At 40.4% G+C, this 26652-nt stretch overlaps 1 protein-coding gene across 5 annotated transcripts in view; it reads right to left on the bottom strand.

Moving 5' to 3' along the window:
* Positions 1–2200: 2200 nt before the first annotated feature.
* Positions 2201–26652, bottom strand: part of ZNF521 (zinc finger protein 521) — a 230794-nt gene continuing 206342 nt past the window's right edge. For all 5 annotated transcript variants that reach the window (XM_059477817.1, XM_059477790.1, XM_059477808.1 and 2 more), the window contains one exon: positions 2201–3029. In XM_059477817.1, the coding sequence (XP_059333800.1) occupies positions 3000–3029 (30 nt within the window). In that variant the 3' untranslated portion in view covers positions 2201–2999. The remainder of the gene's footprint in view (positions 3030–26652) is intronic.

Raw genomic sequence — 26652 nt, forward strand, 5'->3', positions numbered from 1 at the left:
CCTTTCCTCATAAATTCAGTGCTCAGATATTGTCTGGGTAGGTCACTTCACTTCTGCAGTATAAATTCTCTATTTATATCTGCTTTAGGTCTGGGACATTTCCTAAACATAACTCTGGCAAACAAACAGAAGGACTAATTGCTTTATTAAACTATCACTTAGAGCAGAACTCATGTCCACTTGAAATCCTGGGAATATAGCCTGTCTCAGAGGTAAAAGGATACCTTGTCCACCAGTCAATCCACCCAACTCTTGAACAGATTTATCCTTTTATATTGGGCTAAGGGCACGAGGAGGGGCTTCTCTTAGCTTTTGCTAACCCAGGGCAGAGAAAGGCACTCCACAGCTGAAATGCACACGTGCACACAGAGTGCCTGTCTCTTTTTCCAACAGGCAAGATGATCTGCCTCTCCTGTTGATTTTTCTAAATGCTGTGGTAATTCCCCAAGCGGTACTCAGCTCTCATTGGGAAGTTCGGATGTCTTCCATAATCTATTTAAACAGCTATTTAGGTATCACTGAGAAACCTGTTACTTTAGAAAAGGTAAGAGGATTCCAGCACTTGATACCAGCAGCCAGCTCTCAGAAGCCACCTGGGGCTGCCCTTGGCCACAAGACCCTTCTATTCCCCTGAGCCAACCTCAAGGGACAATGGATGCATGAAGTCTTCATCCCATTTGCTGTTGCTGTGTTTACTGTTCCTTTATTTACGTATCTAGAAATTCAACATCTCTGCATGTTTTGCAAGCTGTCATGACATGAGACGCTAGTAATAGACTGTTTTGCTTGCTAACATATTTTTGACATATTTTAGCTTTGATTATAAGATTGCATCTTTCCTTGCTACCATCTGTCTCAACTCAGTGGCACTCTGGCATTTACAAAAACAGTAGGGTGTAATATTTCTTATATACTTGAACTCTACTACAAACATGTTATTTTCAGTCTTAACCAATATGTCACACTTTCACACATGAAGGCTGAAATGCCTTATATCCTTTAAGGTATCTGTCAAAAATAAAGAACATATCATCACATTCAATTTGGCTGAGATGAGTAATATATTAATGAGAATAAGAATGGGAACAGTTTCTGACTTATAAATAGAACTGGCATTTTACAAGCCTTATGTATTCATGCCTGCATTTATCCTTTTGTCAGCACAAATGAGATATTAATACAAAACCTGGGAATTTCTTTCTTGAATTTAGCAAAATCTGCACAATATTTTCAAAGCTGCAGTATTAAATATGACATATTTTTTTCTTGGAATATCTGGTAGCCAACACTTTCTGACTTTACTTTTCTCTCTGTCCTCCATCTGTAAAGAGTCGAATTGTTACACTCCGCAAACTGGAAATCACACTTTATATCTACCTTGACAGCACTAGGCGAGCAGTTCTAGACATTTGGACTTGTTGTGATGTGTGGCTGTTTAAAGGCAGTATTTCAGCAGCACTGGTTTTCATGGGATTAAACTAGAATTCCAGCAATAGGATGAGATACTAGAATAGCTGGAGAATGCTTTTTTGGCTTTTTTTGTAGGTGAGCTGGAGTAGTGGGGGACAGTGCAGTAGGCAAGGAGAGTTTTTATCCCCTTTTTTCTTCTCCTTGAAGCTGCAGTCAGGAGCCAATTCAGACCTGAGCAAAGGCGTGAGGTGTTGTGAGAGCTCCCCCCAGGGCGTGGTGCCAGTGATCATCACCCCACTGTGAGCACCACCTCCAATTCTGCTACCCATGCCAGAGGAGAGGGTCAGGGATGTCAGCTTAATAGCACTGCTGGCCAGAGCTGTGGTGGCTCCCTCTTGCCAGCACCAGACCCAGCTCACCAGGTGATGCTTCATTTAAATTTACCGATAATTACACAAGCAAGATGTGTGGTGACTCCTCTGGCTACCAATGTGTCAAGTGTGTAAGTATGAAATTGCTGAGACAGACAAATAAAAGAAACAAATAAATCCAGAAAACAGTGGATATCACTCTCAAGCACATATTGCTTTTCAGTGGGCCAGCAAATTTGTTTATACTATTGCATTTATTTCATACCTACCTTTGAGAAAAACAACCTGTTTTACTGAGCAGTGTACAGGTCCTGATACAATGGGATTCCAGATCTTGGTGGTTCTTTAGGTAATATAACAGCAGTAATATTAATGCTACTTTCTAAGGAAAAAGACAAGACACCAAGCACACTCACACATAATGGTAAACTGAATTTATTTCCTTTTGGAAAACAATTCCAGTAATCTCCAGGTTCAGACCGCAGAGTAAACATTAATAACAGTAACATACAGGTTAGTTCAACTGATTCAAGAATTTGGCCATGTGAAATCATTAAGGAAAGTCTTGAACACTCAAAGCTTCAAATGGTATCCAGGAAAAAAAATTCTTTGACAAACTACATAACAACTATTGCATATATGGTAATGCTATCTGTCATATCGCAAGGCTTACAAATATATATACGGGCCTTATTCAACTGTGGGTTCCTGCTCTGTGAGAAAGAGTCTCTTCATATTTTTTGCAAGAATCTTCAGCAATAAAAAATAGTCTTAGATTCATCCGTTTGTATACCAAAAGAGAGATTTCTGGACTGAAGTTTAAACGAAAGGGAGGCCAAACAGAGCTGCAATGGAACATAGCTTTTACTTTCTCCCTCCTCCTTGAAAATGACATTTTTTCTTAAGCTATTTTTTTCTCCTCACACAGTATTATTATTATTTGTATCTTTTCTGAATAGGGCCCAAGTCCACTTGTCTTTATAAGACCATTTTAGTATCAGACAACATAATACATGTGCAACACTTTATATACAGGAAGTCTATCCGGTGCTCAAAAGTTCAAACACATGAACATCCAACAGTTTCGATAATACAAGTTTTATGGTACAATACAATGATTCTGAATAATATACATTAACAATGAAAGTTTCGTGCAAAGAGTAAAATGTGTTCCCTTTTTGTGCCACAAAGAATTCTCTGGAAGAGACGGGCCTTGCACTAACTGCTGTGCTGGGTCATCGTATGATTCTGCAACAAAAACAAAAGAAACAACTTAGTCACAGGACAGGCATTTCTGTATGAAAGAAAGATGCAAAAACAATTTTCCCAACATATCTTGTAAAATGATGGGCTGGATAAAGAGAATATTTTTGACCCCTCCTTGTTTAAACTAGCCAGAAACAGCATAAGTATGGAAGAGAGGAGTTTTTGCCAGCTGTTTCACACCAGTATCCTTTACATGTGCCACAAGAAGGGCAACACAGTCTCTGCAGACAGGGTGTGGGCTGACCTGCCATAGTGAAATTGCAGACCAGGTCAGTGATCCTGGTGTCTGCTTACACATGGCTCATGGTTTATGCATTGCAAAAATGAGAAGTGCATTTGCCCTAAGTCTCATGCTAACTGGCCTGTGCTTCCTACACTGTGGCACTGCTTCAATTGTACCCCTGCAGTAAAACCTATTTCCCCCACATGGTAAGAGAAACTCTGCTAGAGAGCTCAGAGACTGATGAGAAAACAGGAGGGGCTGGCACAGTCTGCCCTTTGGCCACCAAAACCCACAGGTATTTTTCTTCAGGTGAAGGCAGTGCCTTATGTGCAGTAACACAGCATGGACTTTGGAGTCCTAAATTCTTCTTTCCTGTACAAGTAATCACTAAATCAAGCAGCAAACACCAGTTTCACCCTCTTTCCTCCTCACCCCTCAAACAAAATTGACCACTTTCAGAAAGATGCTATTGTGCTGCCTGTACTGGCTCAGATCCTTCACAAGCATTGACCCAAGAGCAAGGGACCAATCCAATACATCTTAAGTTTTCTGCAGTGTACACTGGATCCACAGATAACTAGAAAATGTCTGTGAATGCTGCTTGGACAACAGGGCAGCCACTGATTAGTGATGAATTTTCCCCTTAGTAATCGGGGCCAGATTTGGGCCAGTGACCCAGAGGGCAGGGGTGTCACATCCCATGATTTGCTCCCAGCACATCCAGACCCTTCACTCCACTTTATTAAGTTAATCTGTCTTTAAACCTCTTTGGGCTAACGCACTCTAGGATGAACCTGTTCCCACAAGACAGTCATCATTTACAACAAAGTGAACATCTACTGAACCATACCCTCCAGAGCCACCCATGAAAGGGCACATGAAAACAGCCTCGGTGAAACGAATGTGAATTACAGCGTGACTGCAGACCAGCCTAAAAATCCTCTCTCCCATCCTCCTTCACTCTTCCCTAAACCATGCACGCACACAAATAATAGTTCATGGGACATTTGGCAAGGAAAGGATCTTACAGTAAGACTGAGGAATTTTTAATGTAGTGCCATTCTCAAGATTAAAGGAAAATGACCCAGTGACACTCAAAGATGCAATTTCCAGATGTGAATACAAAATGATTTAATGCTGATGGCAGGAATTCCAGACTGTCCAAGGCCAAAGAGTGTTAGAAAAATACGCTCCACCACTTGATTTCATCTAGTTCCTCATCCTTCCCATAAAATCATTTCAAAAGACTGTAAAGCACTAACAATAGATGCAGCCAAAAATGCTGGCTGGTCACAGGTAATGGGCTCTGACTTTAAAGCACAAAAGCAAGGAAGTTAAGAGTTAAGCCTGACAGTCAGTCCTTTTGTCATCCTGTTGTGTCCATTTATTGCAGCACTTACAGCATAACACCACAGGCTTATTGGAGACCCTGCAGTACCTAGAAACAACAGGACAAGTTAAATATGGGGTGGCAGCCTGAATTCTGATTTTCTTCTCTGCTTCTGAGCAGGTGAAGTAATATACCAATTGTTACATTGCAGACAGATATTTGGGGGGGGGTCTTTTGTTTCTAGTCTACTGAGAGTAAGCATGTCAGTCATGCCCATTTTTTATTTCTTTTCACTAAGTGAAAAATGCATAATCAGTAGGAAGCAGGATGAACAGTTGCATATGAAGCAGTCAAAAGGTGTTTTAAAATTGCAGCCGTAACTCTGGCTGCAATGACATTTTTGATTAGAAAATAAAAATGCCCAAATATGAAGGAGACAAAATAAAGCACAGCATAAGGACTGACTTGCCCCAGCTCTCAGTGTCCCTGACTCCTGTGCCCTGGTGCAAAATGAGATTCTCTGGAGATAATGAAGAAATAATAGGAAAAAACCAAACAAGCGTTGCAGAGAAGAATGAGACAGGGCAGGATAGGAACATGAGGAAATGCTTTGAACAGTTTAGGCCTTAAAAAGGCAACAAGATGTGTTGTAAACAGTCAAAACAAAACACAGTTTCCACAGTAATTAAGGCTCCCCAAACATTAGGGACTAGGGAGGAATACCTATTTGGCTAAGCTGCAAAAAAATACAAAGTGGAAGCGCTTCAGGAACATAACATTGACAAGACAAGCAGGCAAGGGATGGGAGGGGAGAGATAAGAAAAGGAGGAAAATTCTGTAATCCTACAGAGAGCCATATTCCACTCTACCAAAAGCCATCTATTGGAGACCCCATGTCTAAGTGACTGAAAATTGCAAACATTAATCCCAGTTATGAACCGTTGTTGTTTTTATGAGGGGTGTTGTGTTTAAAAATTTAGGGCAAAATTTCTCCTCTATTATCCAGGCAGCAGATCTCGACTGTGATAGTGTCTTTGCCTCGTGTGCAGCGAGCTCCCGCCTCCCTGGCAGTGGGAGATCAGGCACGCGGGGAAAGCGGAATTTGGAGCTCCCGCCGGCAGGGACGCGGCAGGGCCATGGGAGCGCGGCACACCCAGGGAGAGCACAATATTGCACTTGAGATCCCCTGAGTGCCTCGGAGAGCACGCTGCCCTTCACTAAAAACACACTATACAAGCCTGAAACACGCCTCCTCCAGAAACCTCAACTAGCTTGCCTGACTTTGGAGCAGTTAGTACCTCCACTTGCCAAAGAGAAGTCATTTAGCGAAGTACAGGAGGTATCATATGCTCCCCTCCTTTGCCTCCCCCAAATCTGATTGTGCATTAGCACATCTGTTTAATTATGTGTTAGTCTCCCTACAAAGCAAAAATGTCAATTTCCTGCTTAGCCATGGAAAGGGGAAAATATTTTTTCTCAATGTAATCTTTCCTGGACTTCAGCAACAGCTGTGTTCCAATTTCCAAGAGCTGGGATCTCATGAGGAGACACTAGTTTGCAAATACAAATTCAAGCTTTGCATGCACAAAATGGAGGAATGGGGAAGCCGGAGGGGTGTGTGTGTCACTGCATTTGTTATCATGTAGACACAAACCAGGAAAACCCCTACATCCTCAATTTCTATGTCGCAGTGTTACCTGGAAAGCAGGTATATTAACTGGGAAAATCTGAATTTAGTATTTTTCACAAGCAAAAGAAACTCTTTAAGTGCATTTGCCCTATTCCTAGAAATAATTATTTTTGATAGCTGGATCCAGAATCCCAACTGTTATGTGACCTACTATAAAATTACATGCCACCACTTTTCTGGATGAAAATGCTTTGAGATATCCATGTTACTAGTGTTAAGGACTTGAAAACACACAAAGAATTTCAGGATAATACTGTGTGGAAGAATCTCCTTTGCAAACAAATTCAAAAAGGTTTCTTTGCAGAAAGGCTGGAGACAAAAGAGGCAATAATACCTGTTGTTTGGTGCATGCCTTTGTGTTTCAGAGGGAGCATGAGAAGTAATAGCTGGCAAAAAGTTCCCGCCCACAGCATCAAAATTAAAGAAGAAAAAAATACCCACAGATAGCCACAGACTCAGTGGCCCATTAGAATCCTTAATGTGAAATGTGGTTTCATTCAATTTAAATGGGACTTCTCTATTTTATGAGCAGATGAACCAAGACATGGCTGTACCTGACAAACAGTGCAAACAGGGTACAAGTGAAGAGGCATAAAGATGAAATGTAGGTGCATTATTTCAACAGATGGTAACAGTACCACAGCAGCATGTTATTTTTTCCTTAGTTCAGGAACACAAACATGAGTAATCAATCATCACTGATTAAGTAATTATGGTACCCTACATGTTATCACTTATCTGGAATCCTTTATCTATGTACCTTACAGACCATCTAGTATTTTTTTGCTTTCATAAAAATAAAAATCCACCCCACTGCACTGCAATCCAGCTCCAGGTTGTAAAACAGAGCTCCACATTACTATCAACCTTTAAGCGCCACAATTTACACTTTTTTTTAACAAAAGCAATTGGTTTCCAACAGTCTGGATAATAAGTCTTTTGACCTGCATTCTTCTTTGACCCATTAAGGTCACCCCTGTGCTCGGGCATATAGCTGACTTAGGAAATGCCTGCAAGTCCTGCATTTCATCTCCTGCCCACTCAAAATAAAGCTTTCTTTAAATGTGTCTGTACGGGTCCCCAAAGACCAGGGAGGCATCCCTGTAGTGGGCAATGGAGGGACAGAAGCTTCTGCCTTTATTAATGAATGCAGACCATTATGAGTCTGGCTGGCTCCTGCACTGTTCCCAGAAGCATATACTGTACGTGACTTAAAATGCTAGAATATTGACACAAAGCGAGCTGGGCACCCCTAAGGAAAATTACTCCTTGGATATAATGTAGGCTCGTAACAGCTATTAGAGTACAAAATAAAACCCTCCGGGATCCAACTGACATATACCGCATTCTACCTACTCCTCAAACATTAGAAGAATTTCTTTGTGAAGGCATTCTCAAGGACAGCATTAAACTGACTTTTGTAGCAATCTGCAACAGCTTTTTGGCTTACAGCTTTTAGTACTAAATCTCTAGTTTGAATCAATATAAGTACTATATCTACCACATTAATCAATACATTTGGTTCAATACGTGTTCTATTAAATTATACTTTCTAATCAAGATTTTCTGCTTCTCTTCCCTTCTTTTTTTATTCCAACTTCTTATCCTCTACCACACTTTTCAAACTGTCTGCAGCTAAGAAGAGGATGTTGGATTTTCCAGAACCAAAGGGGAAGAAAGAAAGGCCTGTGGAAAGGCAAGCTTAGCAAAACCTAGCACAGGATCAACATGGTTTCCAGAACTTTGGTCCAATGCTCTACTACTTATCCTGGTTGCTATGACCTCTCATGCAGAAATCTCTGTATTATTATACCATGTGGAAAGGCGAGGGAGGAGGGAAGAGGAGTATTAAGTGGTAACACCAAAAACCAAATAAATGAAACTTATTCAGACCCAACTATAAAAAAAGGTTATTTTTCACACTGTTTCTTCTGTTTTTTGCGGCTTCGATATTGCAGCACAAACTTTCCTGTCAAGGCCCCATTATATTCCTGAGGGATTCTTTCCTGGTAAACTGTAATATGATTATACTCAAGGACTGAATCGATGAGTTAGATTTGTACAATGCTAAGATTAAATACAAACTATAAATTAAGATGTAAAAAAAAAAAAAAATTATTTAGTCCAGGTCTTTGGGGATATGTGAAACACTGGGATAGAAGATGTCTCCAGCAATCTGAGCGATCTACACAGTTAGAATAAATGACTTTCCCACACCTGTGTTAGATTTGGTGGAATGTGGTTGTTCTTAATAAGAAGAGAATATGAAACGAAATGTCAAAATGATAAACATGCATTTTGCAGGCATGCAATGAATTTGCCACTGTCTTACAGATAAAACCACTGCGCTGTGTCTCTCGCTTACAGTCAGTTTCTCTTTTCCTATCTCCATATAATCACTGTGAACCTGCAGAAAAACTGTTGCATTTTCTTTTGACATTTAACATCATCTCACTCAGCTCGCAATAGTGTCTTATAATAACTTCTAGATGACACTATGTCACTATTAAACAAAAAGGTGAAATAGCATAATAAAAGAGAAGAACAAGAATTCATACAATTTAAAGACAGAAAAGACCCATTAGGGCGTTTTCTCCACCCATCTTGCCAGTGTTGGATTATTGCCTATAGTGTAATTTCAAGTGTTTTGCCCAGTCCAATTTTAATTAGAGCTTCCAATGCTCCTCCTGGGAGACTATTTCACAGTTTCACAGACCTCAGGGTTAGTATTTTTTTCCTGATGCTCATCCCAGGAGAGGAAGAGGCTCAGCCAACCCCAAATCAGACATGAAACCAAATCTGCATAGTTAGGAGCTGGTTTCAGTAGAATATCTGGGCCATTTTGAACCATCTGAAAGCAGTAAACTTACTTTCAATGCCCCAACAAATTATGGCACTAGCTCCACTGATGCTGCAAGCAATAAAGAATATTCAGTTATGTGGGTTTCTAAGGCTCAGTTGCTGTATAGATGAAAAAATCAACAGTAGAGGTGGGATTTGGAGTTTTTGTACCAAGAGTAAAGGCTCCTATAGTACACTCCGCCAAATGAATTAATTGAAGGTTAGGGTCATATCCAGGCTCATTCTTTGATTCTATAATCCTTGATTGTACTGACAGAGCATCTATGGACATTCAGATTGTAAACATTTCTGTCCTTTGCACATATGTGAAAAACAAAAAGAGCAACTTCAGTTGAAACTCATTAACAAATGAGCCATTATTTCCCCTCTCAGATCCCACCCTTCCTGTCATAAAACACTAACTACAAGAAATTAACTTGAATTACTGTATCTTAAATTTCAGAACTAAGAAATGTTTCTGATGTGTTTTGCCCCACGAATTACAATGCTTCTGACACTAATATATATTCATATTTCAGTGGTCACACTTATGCTGAGTGAATGAGGGAAATAGAAAAGAGATGATGTCTAATAGTTTTTCATAGGTGAAAAGTAGGAAACTGAATGAAGACTTGGAAGTTCTGGAGAGAACAGAAAAAGTCCAGGCAATGTATCCCTGTCACCCGCATCTCCAGTACTTACTGCAGCTGGCAGAGCAGGAGGACTAACATTGAATTTATAAATTTACTACAGTAGGCAAGGAGTTTCATTCAGGCCAAGTTTGCTCACCAGCCCAGACCTAACAAAATACAGTCTCCAAAACTTCAGATTCCCAATAAAATTGATCTGAACTAAAACCAGAGCTATTTCCACAACAAGAAAGGGGCCAAATCCCAAGAGAATCGGTGTTCCCATAAATACCATTTATGTGTGGTGAGTTGATGTTTACCAGCCTTTGAGAATCAGGTCTGTTCTCAGACATGTTTGCCAATTAAGTGGTCATCTTAGGACATGACTGACCACTGTTGACAATGGTAATTTAGGAAAGCCACACTGAATTGCAGTCATTCATATAAATTAATTCACCTAAGCTATGTGATTTGATATTATGTTAATGTTTCTGAAATAGCATGACTGCTAATCAGATTTTGTTCTTTATCATATTTATGTAAAACTCTCAGTGTTCTGGTTTTTCTGCTCAGCATTTCCAGCTGGGCCAGAGAAAAACTACCTGCAAAAAAAATCTCAAATTGAAGAGCATGTTCTCAGGGATGCAAACTTAAAATTAAAACCAAACCCAAACCAAACTAAAGCCCCTGATACCTATTTTTCTTCAGAGACTTCCAGTAAGTCACTAGTAAAATGTCAATGATTCCTTTTGGATTCATTACTATATGCGAGTGCATATATCACAGATTTGTTGTATGGAAAAGAATGACATATGTTTCTGGGAACAGCAAATAAGATTTTCATCATTGTCACTAGAAGAGAACAGACACAAACACCAATGCCTGTTCACCATCCTTGCACCTTCCTCATTATGAGCGTTGGCAGGGGGCTCCCAGCTAAGCCTCTGACATAAATCAGAGTAGCTCGAAGGCTGTTTTAACCTATGGTGCCAGGCAATCGCCTCCCATAAGCCTGCCTCACCCTGTCTGTGCTCATTGAAATGCAGTGAAACTTGCAACAATGTCTTGCATTTCAGGCAAGATGTGCCTGGCTGCACGGCGGGAGGTGTGTGCATTACCCCATAAAAGAGAAAGTGATGGGGAGAGGGGGCAATAGTCAGGGCATATTCACAACAATTCTTCAAAACTGGGAAACCTCTTCTTTTATATGGCAAAGGGGCTGTCCTGATAATCAGGATCCAGGTTTAAGTCTTGTCTGTGGGAAAACAAGGCCTTTGTGATACTGCAAATGTTTGAAATTAATACACAAGCATTCTTCTCCAATAAGAAAATTGTTCATTAAGTGGGAATAAAAGCTGAAACAAAAACGGCAGAAGGAGGCACTTCTGAGAAATATATCAAAATTCTTATTACTTTAGAATATGGTTATGGTTACCCTGGTATAAATTAAGAAAAGCTCAGCTGAAATCAAGGGAGTTTCAAGACAGGAACAAATAAGAACACAGACATGCTAAACCAAAGTGAGTATTGCTTGTATACTGATTGATTCTTGCACACCGTCTGCAGAGGCCACAACCAGAAGTCTCTTCACCTTGTCAGACCCAGCAAGCCAAACCCAAAGTTGAACACATACAGATTTGTCTGCAGCTATTGTAAAACAGAGTAACAGGGGACACCAAGCCTTGATAGGCAATACTGCCTAATAAGATATTCAGGGATTAAGTCAGTGTTTTGACAAGACACGTGTTCATGGGCTAGCTGTTGCTCTGCTTTAATTTTTTTTCTTTGTTATGCTTAATTTATCATGTTGGTGCTTTCTAAACTACAACATCTTTAAACAAATTTAAGTTTGACTGACCTCCCCTTTTACATCCACAGGCAGAATTTCTACTTTGTGTTCTGATTTCAAATACCTTAAAGACAAATAAATCTGTGGGGGAGAGAGAGGTAATAAACCTGCACAACAAAAACAAACCCCTTTGTCTGACAATATGTGATCATCTTATGTGAATACAAATTTGCCTAGCTGTGAGTGAGGAACTGGCTCCTGGAACTGGAGCTGTGCTATGCACAGATTCCTTTATAGGTCAAACCCAATTAAACAAACTACTACTAAATATTTAACAGTTCAGTGCAGTAATTAGTGACAAATAATGGAAGCTTAAACTGATAATTGCACAAAAATGTCCTGTTGGAAACATTACACATTCCTCACTCCTCCTCTTTCTCTCATACTCAATGAATCCTGATCCTTTTCAAGGATTAAACTGACAAATGAATCTGGATTTTACGGATATCTATTTGGTCTGCAATGAAGTTTTCTATGACTTGCAAAAAGGAATTTTCCAAGGGGAATTCTTCTTCTCAAATTTCCATTTTGGGTTCTGTGCTTTTAAGCAGAGTAATTGCTAAAACATGAATTGATTTCAAATCTCCAACCAACCTGCAAGTTCAGAATTCAAGCTCCTGTCCATAGGACTCAAAAGGTCACCCAATTAAAATGGGGAAGCACACAGAGCTGTGATTTATATGCAAAGGGCAACCTTTAAAACAATGATACTTTCCAGTTTTCCACAGGTGCATGTACAAGAATCTCTTTGAACAAAATTACAAGTGAAATTACAAGTTTCTTGATACAGCCTGAAAGAAAAGTGCTGTAACTTGTCTGCACTCCTGTTATACAGACAGACACATCCCACACTTGTATCGATCGCCGAGTTCACCTCCCTACCTCCCTGACATAACACTGGGAATTGTGCTCACCAGGTGACATGGGGACAGCCTGGAATCTGGATTCTCCACACATTGCCAGCTGGCACGTGGGGCCTTGTACAACAGCACCTGGCACACTGGAAGTTGTGGATCATCCCAAGATTAACTCACAGTGGCCAACATTTTCGCTCAGGTGAAAGCAAACCCTGAACAAGCCCAGTTTTAAAATCAGTAAACTTTCACATATGGAAATAATATTTGGAAGTTATCCATCCATACATACACCCATTTAAGATAATGCAGAAATGGATGGGAGCATATGTTGGATCCTGAAATCAGGAATGCAAATGGCAATTTGTCCCCCTGTCCATGGTATGCCAATTTTAGACTGTGTAGGATAGAAAAGGAAAAGCTATGGTGCTCTTCTAGCTCTCCTCCTCTTCTGAAAGCTCCAAACTCAATTGTACATTGATGCATCTTTTTCCTTCAAGACAGTTTGCAAGGCAAGCCAGATTGAGCAGATTTGATGGTAACAGCCAAGGATTTCTGAGCTGATAAGCAGAGGCCCCCATGGATTTTGTGCTCTGACTTCCTTCACAACTGGTTATTGTGCCAGCCCATCTTGGACATCTTACAGTCCTTATTCCTACAGCTCTTCAAACCAGGAATAGCAGGAGCTGGGACAGTGCTTATGTGGCAGACTTGGTGTGTATGTGAATTACAAATCTACTGCTTGGAAAGGAAACTAAGGACAATTTTTATCCCTTCATAGCTGGTGATTAGTTAGACAGTTAAGAACCCTATGTTGAAACGTTTTGTTTTTAGACCAACCTCATCTGAGTTTCCCCCTTTTATGTCTAAGAAACTCCATGTTTTAAAAGTGACTTTTAGAGAGACCAGAATGCTATTTTGCCCTTTATAACAAAGTCATTCTCTAAATTTTGTGAGGACATACACTATAAATCAATAAATCTGGAGCATTTACTAACATGTGGTACCAGAACAAGAAAATTTCTTGTTTGTCGTTGTGGTTGTTGGTTGCAAAATGCAGTTTGGATTCTCTATTGTCTTCTGTTTTCTCGTTTGGTTTATTTCAATTGCATTTGTATAAAGGAAGTGTGAAATGTGACCACAGCTAAATGGGAGGAATTTTACTCTTACTTTCTCCTGTTTTCAGAACCTTCGAAAATGGGGAAGGCAGTGAAGTCCAATTCCTACAATTTAATACTCCTCCCCCAAATAAGAAGTACCACACAAAGAAGCATCCTTTCATGCCTTTTTCCTTCCTCCCTGTGAGAGATGATGTATCCTCCTAGCAAATGTCATTCTCTGAGGTTGGTCATTCTGGTTCCTGTCAGACAGCTGGCCAGTGACACGTTGCCAGCCAGACATGTCATTAGGTCCTGCCTTGACCCGGTACTGACAGTTGAAGAAATGCCCCCACCCCTCACCTCTGGTTTTGGTTTGTGGTGCTGGGTACTCCAGTCTCCTTGCTATGTCCTGCTAGGGAATCCAGTCTCCTGCAGCTGCTGCTTTCACCCCTCATTGCCCATTAGGACTGGTTTTAGTGTGGCAATCTTTGGATTGAGTGAAAAGAATCACATTTATGAGGAAAATAATTGGAGACAACACTCATTTGCTGTCTACATTTAGTGCCAAGGTATCTGAAACAGAGAACTTTAATTCCTTCACAAAAAGATGTGCTGTAGCTATGGTGAGGCAAATCAATAACCCTCACAATCTTATGTAATTTCCTACTCCAAGTTAATTTTAATTCATCAAAATAAAACCCACCTAATAAAAATAAACCTTTAAAGAATTAGCTTGAACCCAGAAAAAAATAAAAAAGCAAAATCTTTGCAATTGGAGGGCAATTCATCATACCACAGTGTACACTTACATAAATTCAAAAGTTAGCTATAAAACAAGTACCCACAGCAATAGTGCCATGCATAAAGGGGCAGGCAACAGGAGGCCTGCTTTCTAATAAGCCCTCAAAGGAACCTGCCACACAGAAGTGGCACTTATTCTAATTTAAAGCTCTCACAGTTACTTTACCATGGCAAAATTTATAAACTAATAACTTTAGTAAACAGACTGGCACTCCAAACAAAAACCCACACAGCAGTTCAGGCCCGCAGAGAAAACAGCTTTCTTAGAAAGGTACTCTCTTCAACAGTGAGATAAAACATTTGTTTGTTGGCTACTCTTACAGTCCCTGTTGTTCAGTAACAATTTTGCACCATTCCATCTGTACTGCCATTTCACTGTGGTCTGTAGTCTATTGTCCCCACAAATCTTTTTAGCATTCTAAGGAATAATACACACCTGTATATTTGTGTCCTGGTCACCTCAGAGAAATACTTCTGGATTTGAAAGAGCCTACTCTGGGTCTGTGACCTCTTTAAACTGTGATTAAATAGTCAGGGCAATTTGCTTTCAAATTGTCAGTTTAAAAACATATTTAATATTTGCATTTAAAGCTCACATTCTTTCTCATCTCTATTAGTTTTGATTCTCAGTGATAAAAATGACAAAAATTATACTGTACTTCATTTATATACATGAAGAAAAAAGAAAATCAGAAAGCAATAATAAGGTCTAAACAAGAAATTACATAAATATCTGTAATACATGCATATTGGATTTTTTTTTTGTTATATCCTGAAACCACATCATTTTGTACAAAGTTCCTTCTCAAATCAAAGCAATACTAAAGTAAAACAACTGCAGTCAAAATTTCTAAGACACGATGCAGTTTGTGTCAGAATGCTCATCACTTCAGGCTGACCTGTCAAAGTATCTTGGGAAACATGGTAAAAAAGACAAATCTGCAAGTTCCTAGGAAACTTTGAATGGTAAGAACTGTGTGTTGCTCACAAACCACGGAATGCTGTGCCGCGTTAGCTGAGCAGTACTGGTGCTTGCAGCAGATGTCCACCCCTTCCTACAGCTTCTAGGCACACCTGCTCAGCCTCTGCTCCTGAGGGCTTCGAGGGGGAGCCACCATCAAGAAGCTTTTACAGAAGAAAGTAAAGAAATAAAAAGTTTCTGCCTAGATCAATGATGTAGGATTGAAAGATCAGAATTTAGTAGCATGCACAGACACCTGCTGTCAGCAATAGAGCTATGTCATAAATTTGATATGGGTGATGTTAGCAAGGTGACATTTTTGGACCTTGACAGGCAATTTCTGTCACCTGCATTTTTAGGAGATTCTCAGCACCTTGCAGAATCCATCCCTGCATCCAACCCTCTTCCTTGGGGGACCCAGTATTGTCTGAAGAAGCCTCTTTTTAGGCATTAGAAATTAAGATTTTGGCCACAGGCCTTGTTTTTCCAGAAACAACTGCATTGTCAAGGCAATCTACAAACTCACCGGAGAGTAATTTCTACGGGTTTTTGAAATACCTCTTTTCACAGATATATTTCCCTATTAAGTTCTGCACAAGACTCTGACATCTGTAGAGACTTACAATTCTCTGCTAAATTGTGTGCATTTTCAGATTAATTCCTATGTGTTCACTTTATATTATTGTAAATCCATGTGGCCTAACCATTTAAATCATGGGCTACCATAGTCCTCAGTGCATGTTAAAGCATTCCTAACACTGCCCAAACTTATGCCAGCTCATAATAGCCCCATGGGATTGTTATACCAATTAAAAATCCCTGGAATTCATTGGAGTCTGAGACATGCCTGTGAGGACCAAAAGGGAGTGATACAGAACCAGCCTGCAAAATAAACAGGATTTGCTGTGTACTGAGGGAATCCTTGGCTGTCTGACTAAGGTACCTTTTATACTGGCGGGGGATGCAAATTGGAGCCTGAGGATCCGCACTTTCATTTTCAAAGCTCTTTGCAAACATCAACCACTTCACCTTCACACCATTGCTTCAAGGGAAGTAAATATGTACAGTTCCAGCATCTTCTGTTTTCTGGAGGTGCAAAGAAGCACAGGGCATTTTTACAGTCTTTGCTCAGGCACAAAAGGGAGCTTTTGACAACCTCTTCCTTTGTGGGCAAACGAGTTTCTCAAGGCCATGGAGGGAATTGGTGGCAGAACAGGGTTTTCTGGAAAGATCCTGCTATCCAGCCTGATACTGAGCCCACCCTGCCTAACCTGCAACACACCAAAGCAAGATGCAGAATGCTAGCCATACACCGCTTCAATGTAGAGGACAGATTACTGCATGTCACTCTCCATAACCTCTCCTGTAAGAGGAATTCTACACGCTTCCTGGGGACCTCCCCCTTTGCTTCACCCCCCAACCCCAGATGGTGGCAAGGTTAGAGACAAGTTGTTTTCTCAAGGCTGAGATTAAAAATGGCTCTGTGTTTTGCTAAACGTTCCTCTGAAGCATGGGCAGCACGCGCGCGTGTGTGTGAGTGTGTGTGTGTGTCTGAAAAGGACCCCAATGAAAGGAAGGAATGAGAGATGCTAAACAATGCTGTGCAAAGTTGCAGACTGTTCGGCTACAGGCCAGAAAATGAATCCAATTTTTCATTCTGTCATTATAAATATTTCAGTGCAAATGGTACTGATTTTCTGCAACTGTGGTTAAGCAAAGGGCCTCCGAGTGAATATTTAAGGGGGGAAAAAAAAAGAGAAGAAGAAAAAGAGGGAAGGGAAAAAAAGAAAAATAAGAGGGAGGGGGGAAATTAAGGTTAGCGACCAATTAATTTCCAACTTTCAGTGTAAAAGATTCTGGGAAAAATTCTACAGTGATGCAGCGTGTGACTCGAAGGAGGGAAAAAAACATTTACTCTGCTCTTCTTCTGACAGTTTCTCATAAAATATCTGCAGTCCATCTATCTTTTAGTACTCCAGGCTCCTCTGGAGAGCAGAAAATAGTAGTTTAAAGCTCACTTCAGTGCCAGTCTGCGGGAGATTGCTTTCCACAGGACCCCTGCTGATGGAGGCCTAGGGGAAGAGGCCCAGGAGTTATTCAATCAGTCCAAGGCTCTGGGGCGGCCAGGGCTCCTTTGAGGGCTGATTATAAAGCTGCCCTCCTGTTGCCTGCCTCTGAACAGAACGAAATGAGCAGCCTCTTGCTGAGCAGATTCTGCAAGAAGGAATTTCACCTGTCATGGAGTTTGTCAGAATTTCAAGATTTATCTTGGTGCAAAATTAATAAAATACCAACTAGGATTTCAGCCTGACTACTCAGCTGTGTCATCTCAAAGTGATCTTTCACCTAAGAAAACCTGGACACAGAGCTACTGAAGTCATTCTTGCCCTACTTTCGCTCAGGAGCTTTGCTGGATGCTACAACTGAATAATAAAATGATTAGAGGTGGATTTCCTGACAATTGCACCCAACGTCAAGCACCGGGTGGGTGCTACTGTCCTAGCACGTGACCTTCCACCTTACCTCTGTGGCTACTAAATCTCCCTGGAATAAGCCAGAAATCTGAAATAGAAAAAGATCATTTCTGCAGTTTATAACCTAGCAGGTCCCTTATGGCAGCACATCTGTTAAGTTCATACACTGGTATTCCAGGTCTGGATTTGATTTATAAGTTTTAAAGGAATACAAACAACAGACTACATGAGATTACATCCAGTGAAACACTGCAAATTAATATTGCCGTGACAGTCAAGTACATGGTCTTTTAACCATATTCTGAGTTTAATGTTGTGGTAAAGTGCCAGGTTGATAAAGCATCATCTAAATCTCTGTGAGCTGAATGCAATTCTTTCAAAGCTAGACAGCCTCACCAGTCCTCTGACAGTGCCTTACAGCAATAATAATAATAAAAAATCTTCATACACTACCTGTTTAGTTAAGACTGTACTAGCTCACAGCACTTGGTCAAATGAATTTCAGCTCTCAGGTAGCAAAGAAGCAACTTGCAGCCTGCAAGAGGGCTTTTCAGCTAAATGTGTAAATCAATTTCAAGAAAATAAAATTCAGCTGATGGGTAAATAACATATTATTCAATTTACAGTGTGGTTGGTTTAGATCTTGACATGGAGAGACAGAGATCCACTGTACCAAGAAACAGTTAAATATGCTTAGATTGGGAAGAAATACGCATTTGCCATCAACAGCTCTTACCCTGAGCTGCGACAATTTCTCTGTACTGTTCAAAGCTGTTTGTTGTTTGAAGTGAAAAATCTACCTTTCTGTCTGTTTGCTCCCCAGCATTTTCTAACAAGAGCTTAAAACAAATGGTAACATATTCTTTACCTGCCTCCTCACCCTTAAATGACAATTCAGCATTAATACACATCATAAAGCCACCTTTACCAGGCACTAGCAGTGTGACAGTTTTAACACCAAGAGATCTCACAGTAAAAGGGGAGAGAGAAAGCACGCCAGTGAATGCACAGATGGTGGGAGGGGACACAGGGTGCTCTCAGCAGGTTACAGTAGAGATGCATTAACTCCACAGAGGGATAAGGGCTTCCCACCAGTACAGTCATGAATTATAACTGAGCATGGGAGTGAGTTCTTAGTGCCTGTCTCACAGCAGATATACTGTTCCATTTTCCTGCACAATCACCTTTCACCTTTACAAATGCAAAGCCAAGCAAAATGCACCACTAATATTTAACAATATCACAGGTTCTTTATCTTACACAGCACACATCTACACACAGGAAGTGTGGGGGGAGGCAGAGGATTCACTGACACAGCGTATCCCTGAGCAAACTTACACACCCATGATCCGTGACTGTGCCTAGTGATTCTCCTGCAAAACGAGGCTATAACAACACAGAAAAACAACTAAAGCTGCGCGTAGAAATGTGTGCAACTCAGCAGTATTGGTTCATGAGAACTGAATAATATCTTTCTCTCTTCCTTTGTTAACAGGGTGGAGGACACTCAATTTCAGCTTTGAACAGAAAAGAAGCTCAACTTAAAAAACAAAAAATCACAGGACCATGCAAAATTACACTCTTTTCCCATCCAAAATGTTTACACCTTGGAGTGATCAAAGCATGGCAATACCAACTCCAATAACAGGTAGAAATGCTAAACCTAAAAGCTGCTCCTTCTGGGTGGGGGACATACACATTTTTTGCACTTCCAGTTGCGTAGCCACTCTGCACCAGAGTCTTTTTCACTCATGCTTAGAATGGAGTGGCCCAATGATGCTCTTACCCTGCCCCTGACAGCAAAAAAAAAAAAAAAAAAGGCAAAAGCAAAGTAAAGAGGAAAAAAAAAAAAAAAGCAAAAGGCAGGGAAAAAAAAAAGAAAAAGAAACAGCACTACTTTTGAGCCAAGTTTGCTGTTTACTGGAGTGTCTCTTTATGAATCACTGACCACACCTTGTTTTCCCAAACTATCTGCACCTCCTCCCTAGGGGAATTCATCCCCTCCCAACTTTCCTCCTACTCAATGAACCTGTCAATGGAGAAAACTTGTTATTTCTGGCAGCTGAAAATTTGACCAGTTTAAAAAGATTCATTTACCATGCCTTTCACTTTTGTTTAAATCCTCAGTGTTCCTGTTCTAAATGACAGCATGGCAAAGCATTGCTTTTAAGCAGTATTCATCTTGCCTACCGCATCTCAGCCTTTCACAGGCGGCTGCTCTTTCTCCAACAATGGAGCCTTACTCCTTTATAGCTTGAGGGCAGAGACTCTCACTAGCTGTAGACTTGCTGCAAATATCACAATAAAGGACACAAATGTGAATTTCTTGTAAAATATGGGTTGGCTCTGGAGGTGCCTTGATTTAGAAAACTCTGTCAAGAGCAAACAATATATCTTTCTCCAAAATGCACAGCTGCCACACAGTTGAAAGAGCTTTTCCAAGTGATCTAACATGTCAATGGAATCAGGATGCTAGTGAATTTTACACTTTTCTCCACTTTAGGTCTCTAATCGATATTTTTAGCTTCTTTCACACTTAATATACTCAATGTTGGTTTGGCAGCATGTCTTGTAGAACTTAAAAAAAAAATCAAAAACCCCTGAAGCTTGAGGAGGTGCTCTGTGGTGGAAGAAGGTAGGGTTTGAACTACAGATCTTAAGAGGTAGCAGTTTTGCTTCTACCAAACCCCTGTGCCTATGCTTTGGTACTCCAAAAACATGGAGGAATGAGGATGATGGGAGCAACAACAACCTTGTGCCAGCACTGCAGAGGGAAGTGGGGGCAGACCTCGGGCTGCAAACGTCCAGTGATAACCGTGTGCCACCACTCGTTGGGAAATGACAGGACCAGTGGAGAGTGGAGCCAGGAATAAGGAGCTTATTCATGGAGATGGAGTGAGGGGGGCCAGCAGCAGGGTAGGGGGAAGGGAAATCAGATTTGCAGAACTGGCCATGAAGCTCCTCAATACACCATAGCTGGATGCTTCATAAAGTCACACTGATGGCAGTCCCGGAGATGGCCATCTGTTGTCAGCTCTGGGCCAGATGAAAGATAATATAATGGCAGCTACTGGTAGCTAACAGCAGGGCAGTTGTAGGAAGGAATGTGTCCTAGAATGAAGAAGTGGTGCTTCCTGTTTAGCACAGAAAATCAGTCATCGATATCAACTACATTAGCAAGAAATTAATGGATGGACAATTAACAAACTGAACTGATCTACCAGGGAAATTATTCACATGCAAATAGAGTGCTTATTTCTTCTGCTTACTCCAGGTGTATGTGCCAACTGATCTGACTAATGGCAAGGTGTAGGCTGAAACATTCAGGGCACAGATGATAAAACCTCATTTTCTGCAAAGGGCAGAATTCCATTTCTAATGATTATCTGTGGATCAGGGAACACATTTACTGCTTTCCCTGCCCTCAGTCTATGACAGGACTCTGATGTTCGCTGAGGTTTCTGTAAGGACTGAGGGCAGAAACTGGCCTTTAAGTAATAACTGAACTTCCCCTTATTATTACCATGATTCATTTTTACTAGTGCCTTATCATTATTACCAGCATCACTCAGAAGAAAAAATGTTTGCTTTCCCAACCACTATTATTTCTATCTTGTTTCTTTCTTTGTCCCATAATCTCCTCTCTGCTTCTCTTCTACTCCTCTGCTTTTTGCTCCATTCTTCTTCTGCATTTCTGTGCCTTTTTCTTTCTGCAGCCACTTTTGATTTGCTTCTTTAGGCTGAAATCTCGCACACTTCACTGTTCTATTTGCTAAAAAACCTCAGAAACTATGATTTTAATGTTGACATGTAACATCACTTATACGTTTCAGAGACAACATTTACTGCTTTCAGACTGGAAACCATGAATTTCATTTAACATTTTTGTATGTCATAAGGATTTGCAGTCATAAGGATTACAAACTATTAGGTACTATATTACCTGATTCTGCAGAATCTATTTAATATAGACCATATGAGTCAATTTGGAGAACAGATGCATGGGTTATTTTTTTTTTTAGTAGGTACTTATATTTTACAGAAAGAATCCTGCCATACAAGCATATAAACAGGAAGAAGTAGGCAAAACAGGGACATATATTCAACCACACATGCTTTTGGGTATGACTCTGTCCCCTAAAAAGAGAAGGATTATAAATTTTTGTTTATTTTTGATAAGGTACTTTATGAATGTCACCTAGGACAGTATATTTAATTTTCAGTTCTTTGCCATTTTATTGTTCCTTAAGTCTGAATTTCTTTTCAAGATTAAAATGTGAATATAAATGTAATGTCCATCACTTAAGTGCTGTAATTTGCCAATTAATTCTGTATTTTAATCAATAATATTACTCAAGCATCTGAAAAAACAAACCCATAATTGTGGTTCAATTGCTTCAGAAATTTAAGGAATGTTCTCACAGAGAATGTATAAGGGATGTTGTGAACACATTGTTTCCTCCTTATTTACAGGAAAGACAATAGAAAATTTCACAGGCTGACTGTGGTATGCAGAGTTACTCATATACGAAGTATGTGAAGTAATAAGACACATTAATATTAAGCTCATCTTTGACAAGCACTATTTAGTGAAATCAAAATGGTCCCTGAAAAATTCTGGCTCTTTGGGCTTGGTGGGCTTTGCAGTGTGCTATAAATATTCATGAACTAATGAAGTACTCACAGGGAATGTTTACATTTGAATAGGCCAATCAAAGGCGGGTGAACTCACAAGCTCCAAACCTGGAAATTTCTTATTTAGAAAAGAATTACCGCATGAAAACCTAATGTGGCCATAACACCCCTCAGTCCCCAGGAGGGAAGGGGCACTGGAAGGGAATTCAAAGAATTTCTTTTTGTTTTTAAACTTTGTTTGACATTGAAGCAAAAGACTTGCAGGGGAAACACTTAGAAGGTATGTCCTTAAAGAGCTAATGCATGAGTGCCTTCACTGTGCTTCTCTTGATTGCCTTTTTGAGAAAATTTGCAAAGAAAATAATTCTCCCTTCTAGGGGAAAAAAGTCTCAAATCTCAGGAACACAAGTCTGAATTTTTTAAATCTTGAAAGACATGGAAAGATGTTCACATACTGATGCACACATATCTAGCTGAAATAGAATGCACAGTAAGGGCCCAGGAAAAAAAGCAAACTTGCAATGCATGCAGCTCAGCCTAGTCCCCTAAAACACAAACATTAATTACAAAGCTAGTATCTCTGGAACACATATTATTATCATCATCCTCACTCACAAGATGGAGAGCATGCATGGTTATGTGGAGCAAGTTAGCACCTGACCTTACAAATGAATTCAGTTCTTCTGACTCCTAGGCATTTGCTCTGAGAACAGCAACCTGACTGCCTGCTAAGGACTAGGGCCAACATTAATGAATGTGATGCCTGTATTTAGGCATCAAAAGTGTTTTGTTGAAGCTTTAAACAAGGCTGTGGCTGCTCAGCACCTATGCTTTTATCAAGGCTCCTAACTTCAGGCATTTTTGACCTGATTTCCTGATGTACTCAGCACCAGCATCTTGCCCTGGCCTTATCTGCACCTGGAGGTGCTCAGCACCCTCTCAGAAATAGGCCACTGAGTTTGAAAATGCTGGCCTAAAGCTTTGACTGTTAATTGGATTCCAGGTAGGCTTCTTTTTAAGAAGAGCTGACAAAGTTATTCCCTGCTGGCTCCTGGCCTTTGGGGCCTAGAAAGCCAGCATCTATGTTCCACTCCTCACCCTAAGAGCTTGGGGACCTAGAAATGCCAAAACTAATCTCCAATTTCTCTTAAAAAATGTTTTGAGGCCTTTTCTGCGTGAAGAAAACATCCTGCAGGTTTAAAAGTTTTGTGCCTGTTTTGTGTAAAGAGCATAAATTATTCACGGTCTCCCCTGCTGTTGGGACCTACATGGTACACAGACTCAACTACTTTGGGGGCCTTGGCAAAACAATCCTAGATGGAGGTAGCTGTGCCACTGCTGCTATGGCTGATGCTATTCCTACACCAGCCTCTTTCCCAGCTGGCCCCAGAAGGCCTCTGCCACAAGGAGACAACCCCAGCCCAGGTTAATTAGCAGTTTTCTCTAGCTGACCCCCAAATGAGAGAACATAGTGTTTGAATCCCAGCTCTGCCACTGTCTCCACTAAAGGTCTCAGTCAAGCCTTTAGTTCTTGAAATAGCCTAGAGCTTGCTTAGTTCTGCACCAGCTCAGGTCAACGGTATTTTAAAGGCTGCTTTAAAATGTTGAATTTTTGGGAGCATTTTTCAATGCTGAGATCTTTGGAAAGTTTAACCCTTAAAGAAGTGAGGAAGAAACTAGAAGATTAGTTTTAACAGAACTAACCTTGGAACAAGAAAATGGTAAAACTGGAAATCCAGAGGACTCACATTAAGCTACATAAAACTTCCATAGATTCTTCTATACTGTCCCTGTCCTGCTTTGTTTCAGCAGCTTGTACTGGGAGCTAAGAATGTTCTCCTGCTGTTTGAAGCGACATGAGTAACATCTGCTAGGAGTGCTTAATTCTTTCTTTCATCCTTTCCCTGGGGAAGGAGCTGTGTATTTTGTTTTGGTAGAGCTCTGTTGCTGTGGGTTGGGATTTTGGGGAAGGTTTAGAAATCTACATACAGGTATATGTTTGTATGAGAGAAGGGAGCCTTTGGCACATGTAGGTGCATCCTGCTCTCAGAAGCTGAAGTTGAGGACATCTCTCATAGTACTTAACTGCTGTGGAAGTCTGTTCCATGCTCTCACAGGCCAGTCTGTGAGGAAGTTCTAGCTTCTGAGGAAAAAACTCCAGCTCTTTGATAGAAACGCTCACAAAGCAGAACTTTGTCAACTACCACATTGTTTCCAAATGGGAAGAACTTCTCAGGTCATGTCTGAGATGTGCTTGACCCAGTCCACCAAGAAAATTAAGGACTGAGTTTTAGAACACAACTGGACAAACATGTAGGAAGGCAGTATAGACAGCTAGAGAGCTGATTGAATATGCTCCTGGTCTCCTTTGCTACTGAGGGCCAGTGCTGCAGCTCTCTGTATTAGCTGGAACGTCCTACAGGCTGATGGCTCCATGCCCAGGTATTCTGTGCTGATGGAGTCCAGATGGGAAGCAGCAAGGGCGTGAATCACTGAGGCCAGGTCCCTTTTGAACAGGATGAGAAGTAACTGCTGATCCAATTATTTCTTGCCCTAGTTTTCATGTTTCTAAAGTGGGGACACTTAACTACCCCAGGGGCAACTAATTATTAGTCACAAGAAGTTAAGGAAATGTCCTAATTCACCAAAAAGAGATATCATTTTTGTTCTGGGCAAAATGGTGCTGAGATCATGTAATCTTGGCTAGCATCATGTTGAAAACTAACTATCATCACTGATAATACACTGAAAAAAATGTACAATTATTCATCAGTTCTATTGGATATCAGTACCTCTGTGATCCAACAACATCTGCATAAAACTAAAGTGAATTGATTCATTCACTTTGGCTAACACCCCACAAGGGTACCTCATTCCTCCCCACAAAGGCCACAATATGTTGTGTTCATAGCCAGGTTGGATGGGGCTTTGAGCAACCTGGTCTTGTGGAAACTGTCCCTGCCCATGGCAGGGGGTTGGAACCAGATGATCTTTAATGTCCCTTCCAACCCAAATCATTCTGATTCTGTGGAATTAATACTAGCACTGGAAATAGGAAAGAGATAGTTACTCCTTATCAGAGACAAGAAAGGCACAAACACTAGAGCAAACATCTAAGCCTTTGTCCAATAAGACTAAGGCAAAAAGGAGCAGGCATTGGAAAGAGCATGTGTGCAGGAAAAAGAAGTCCTAATAGGTAAAAATTCCTTTCTCTTAATTTAACGAAAACTCAATAATAAACTAGTGATAAGTTTCTTTACTTCCTTATCAGTTAAAAATTCAGTATTATAGATAATGAATGGAGAACACTGTTTTAGTTATATCCATCCTCTATAGAGAACTAAATGGTCCAGGTGTTCTATTAGAAGATTTTAATCTTTTGGGGGAAATCTAGGCACCCTATGAATGCATCTACCTTTCAGCTTCCTTGTTTGTACAAGCCCTTATTGTGTTAAGTATGTCTTAATAAAAGCTTTCTATTTTAAAGAATAAACACTTTTAGGGACACACTTTTTCAACTCCATTTCCCAAGTATAAATACACCACATAGCCTTCTAAACATGTAAGTACAAAAATTCACAACTTGAAACACTCTTAAAGCATAAACTTCTAACTGTTACAGAAGGTTTTCATTTGCTCCTCCATATGCAGGTAGTATCCAAAAAAGTTTAAAGCTGGTTGTGCAGCTATTGAGCACAAAGGCATTTAAAAGCCGTGTATGGAGCACAAAGGAAGTGTCAAAAGGATCTTAAAACAAAGAGCAAATTCCTGTAAAATTTCATTATTTCAACTTGAAGGTTGAGCAAAACATTGAAGGTTTGATTTTCAGGACTGGTCATTTGTTCTCTGTTCTCACCGGAATGCGGTCCTGTGGGATTGTGCTGCATTCCTAGCAAGTGCCTGGAGTGAAATAATGGAAACTTCTAAAGGGAGTCTTACTTGATTTTTGTATTGACAAGGTGACATGAACATAATGTGAGGGGATTCTTACGTTCCTATAGGCTCCTCTTTCTGAACAGGAGCCTGAAAATGCTAAGTATCACACTTGGGCAACCACCAAATTAAGTACCATTATAACTCATATATTTTCTGTTTACTTGAATTAATTCCCTTTAATTATCAGCTGAACCATACATGTGGATAGGACTTCTATGCTACTGCGTTCTGCCCTACTCTACTTTGTACATGTTTCCACCTTGCCTTCCCTACAACCATGGA

Source organism: Ammospiza nelsoni, chromosome 1 (assembly GCF_027579445.1).
Source record: "Ammospiza nelsoni isolate bAmmNel1 chromosome 1, bAmmNel1.pri, whole genome shotgun sequence".
Classification (NCBI taxonomy): Eukaryota; Metazoa; Chordata; class Aves; order Passeriformes; family Passerellidae; genus Ammospiza; species Ammospiza nelsoni.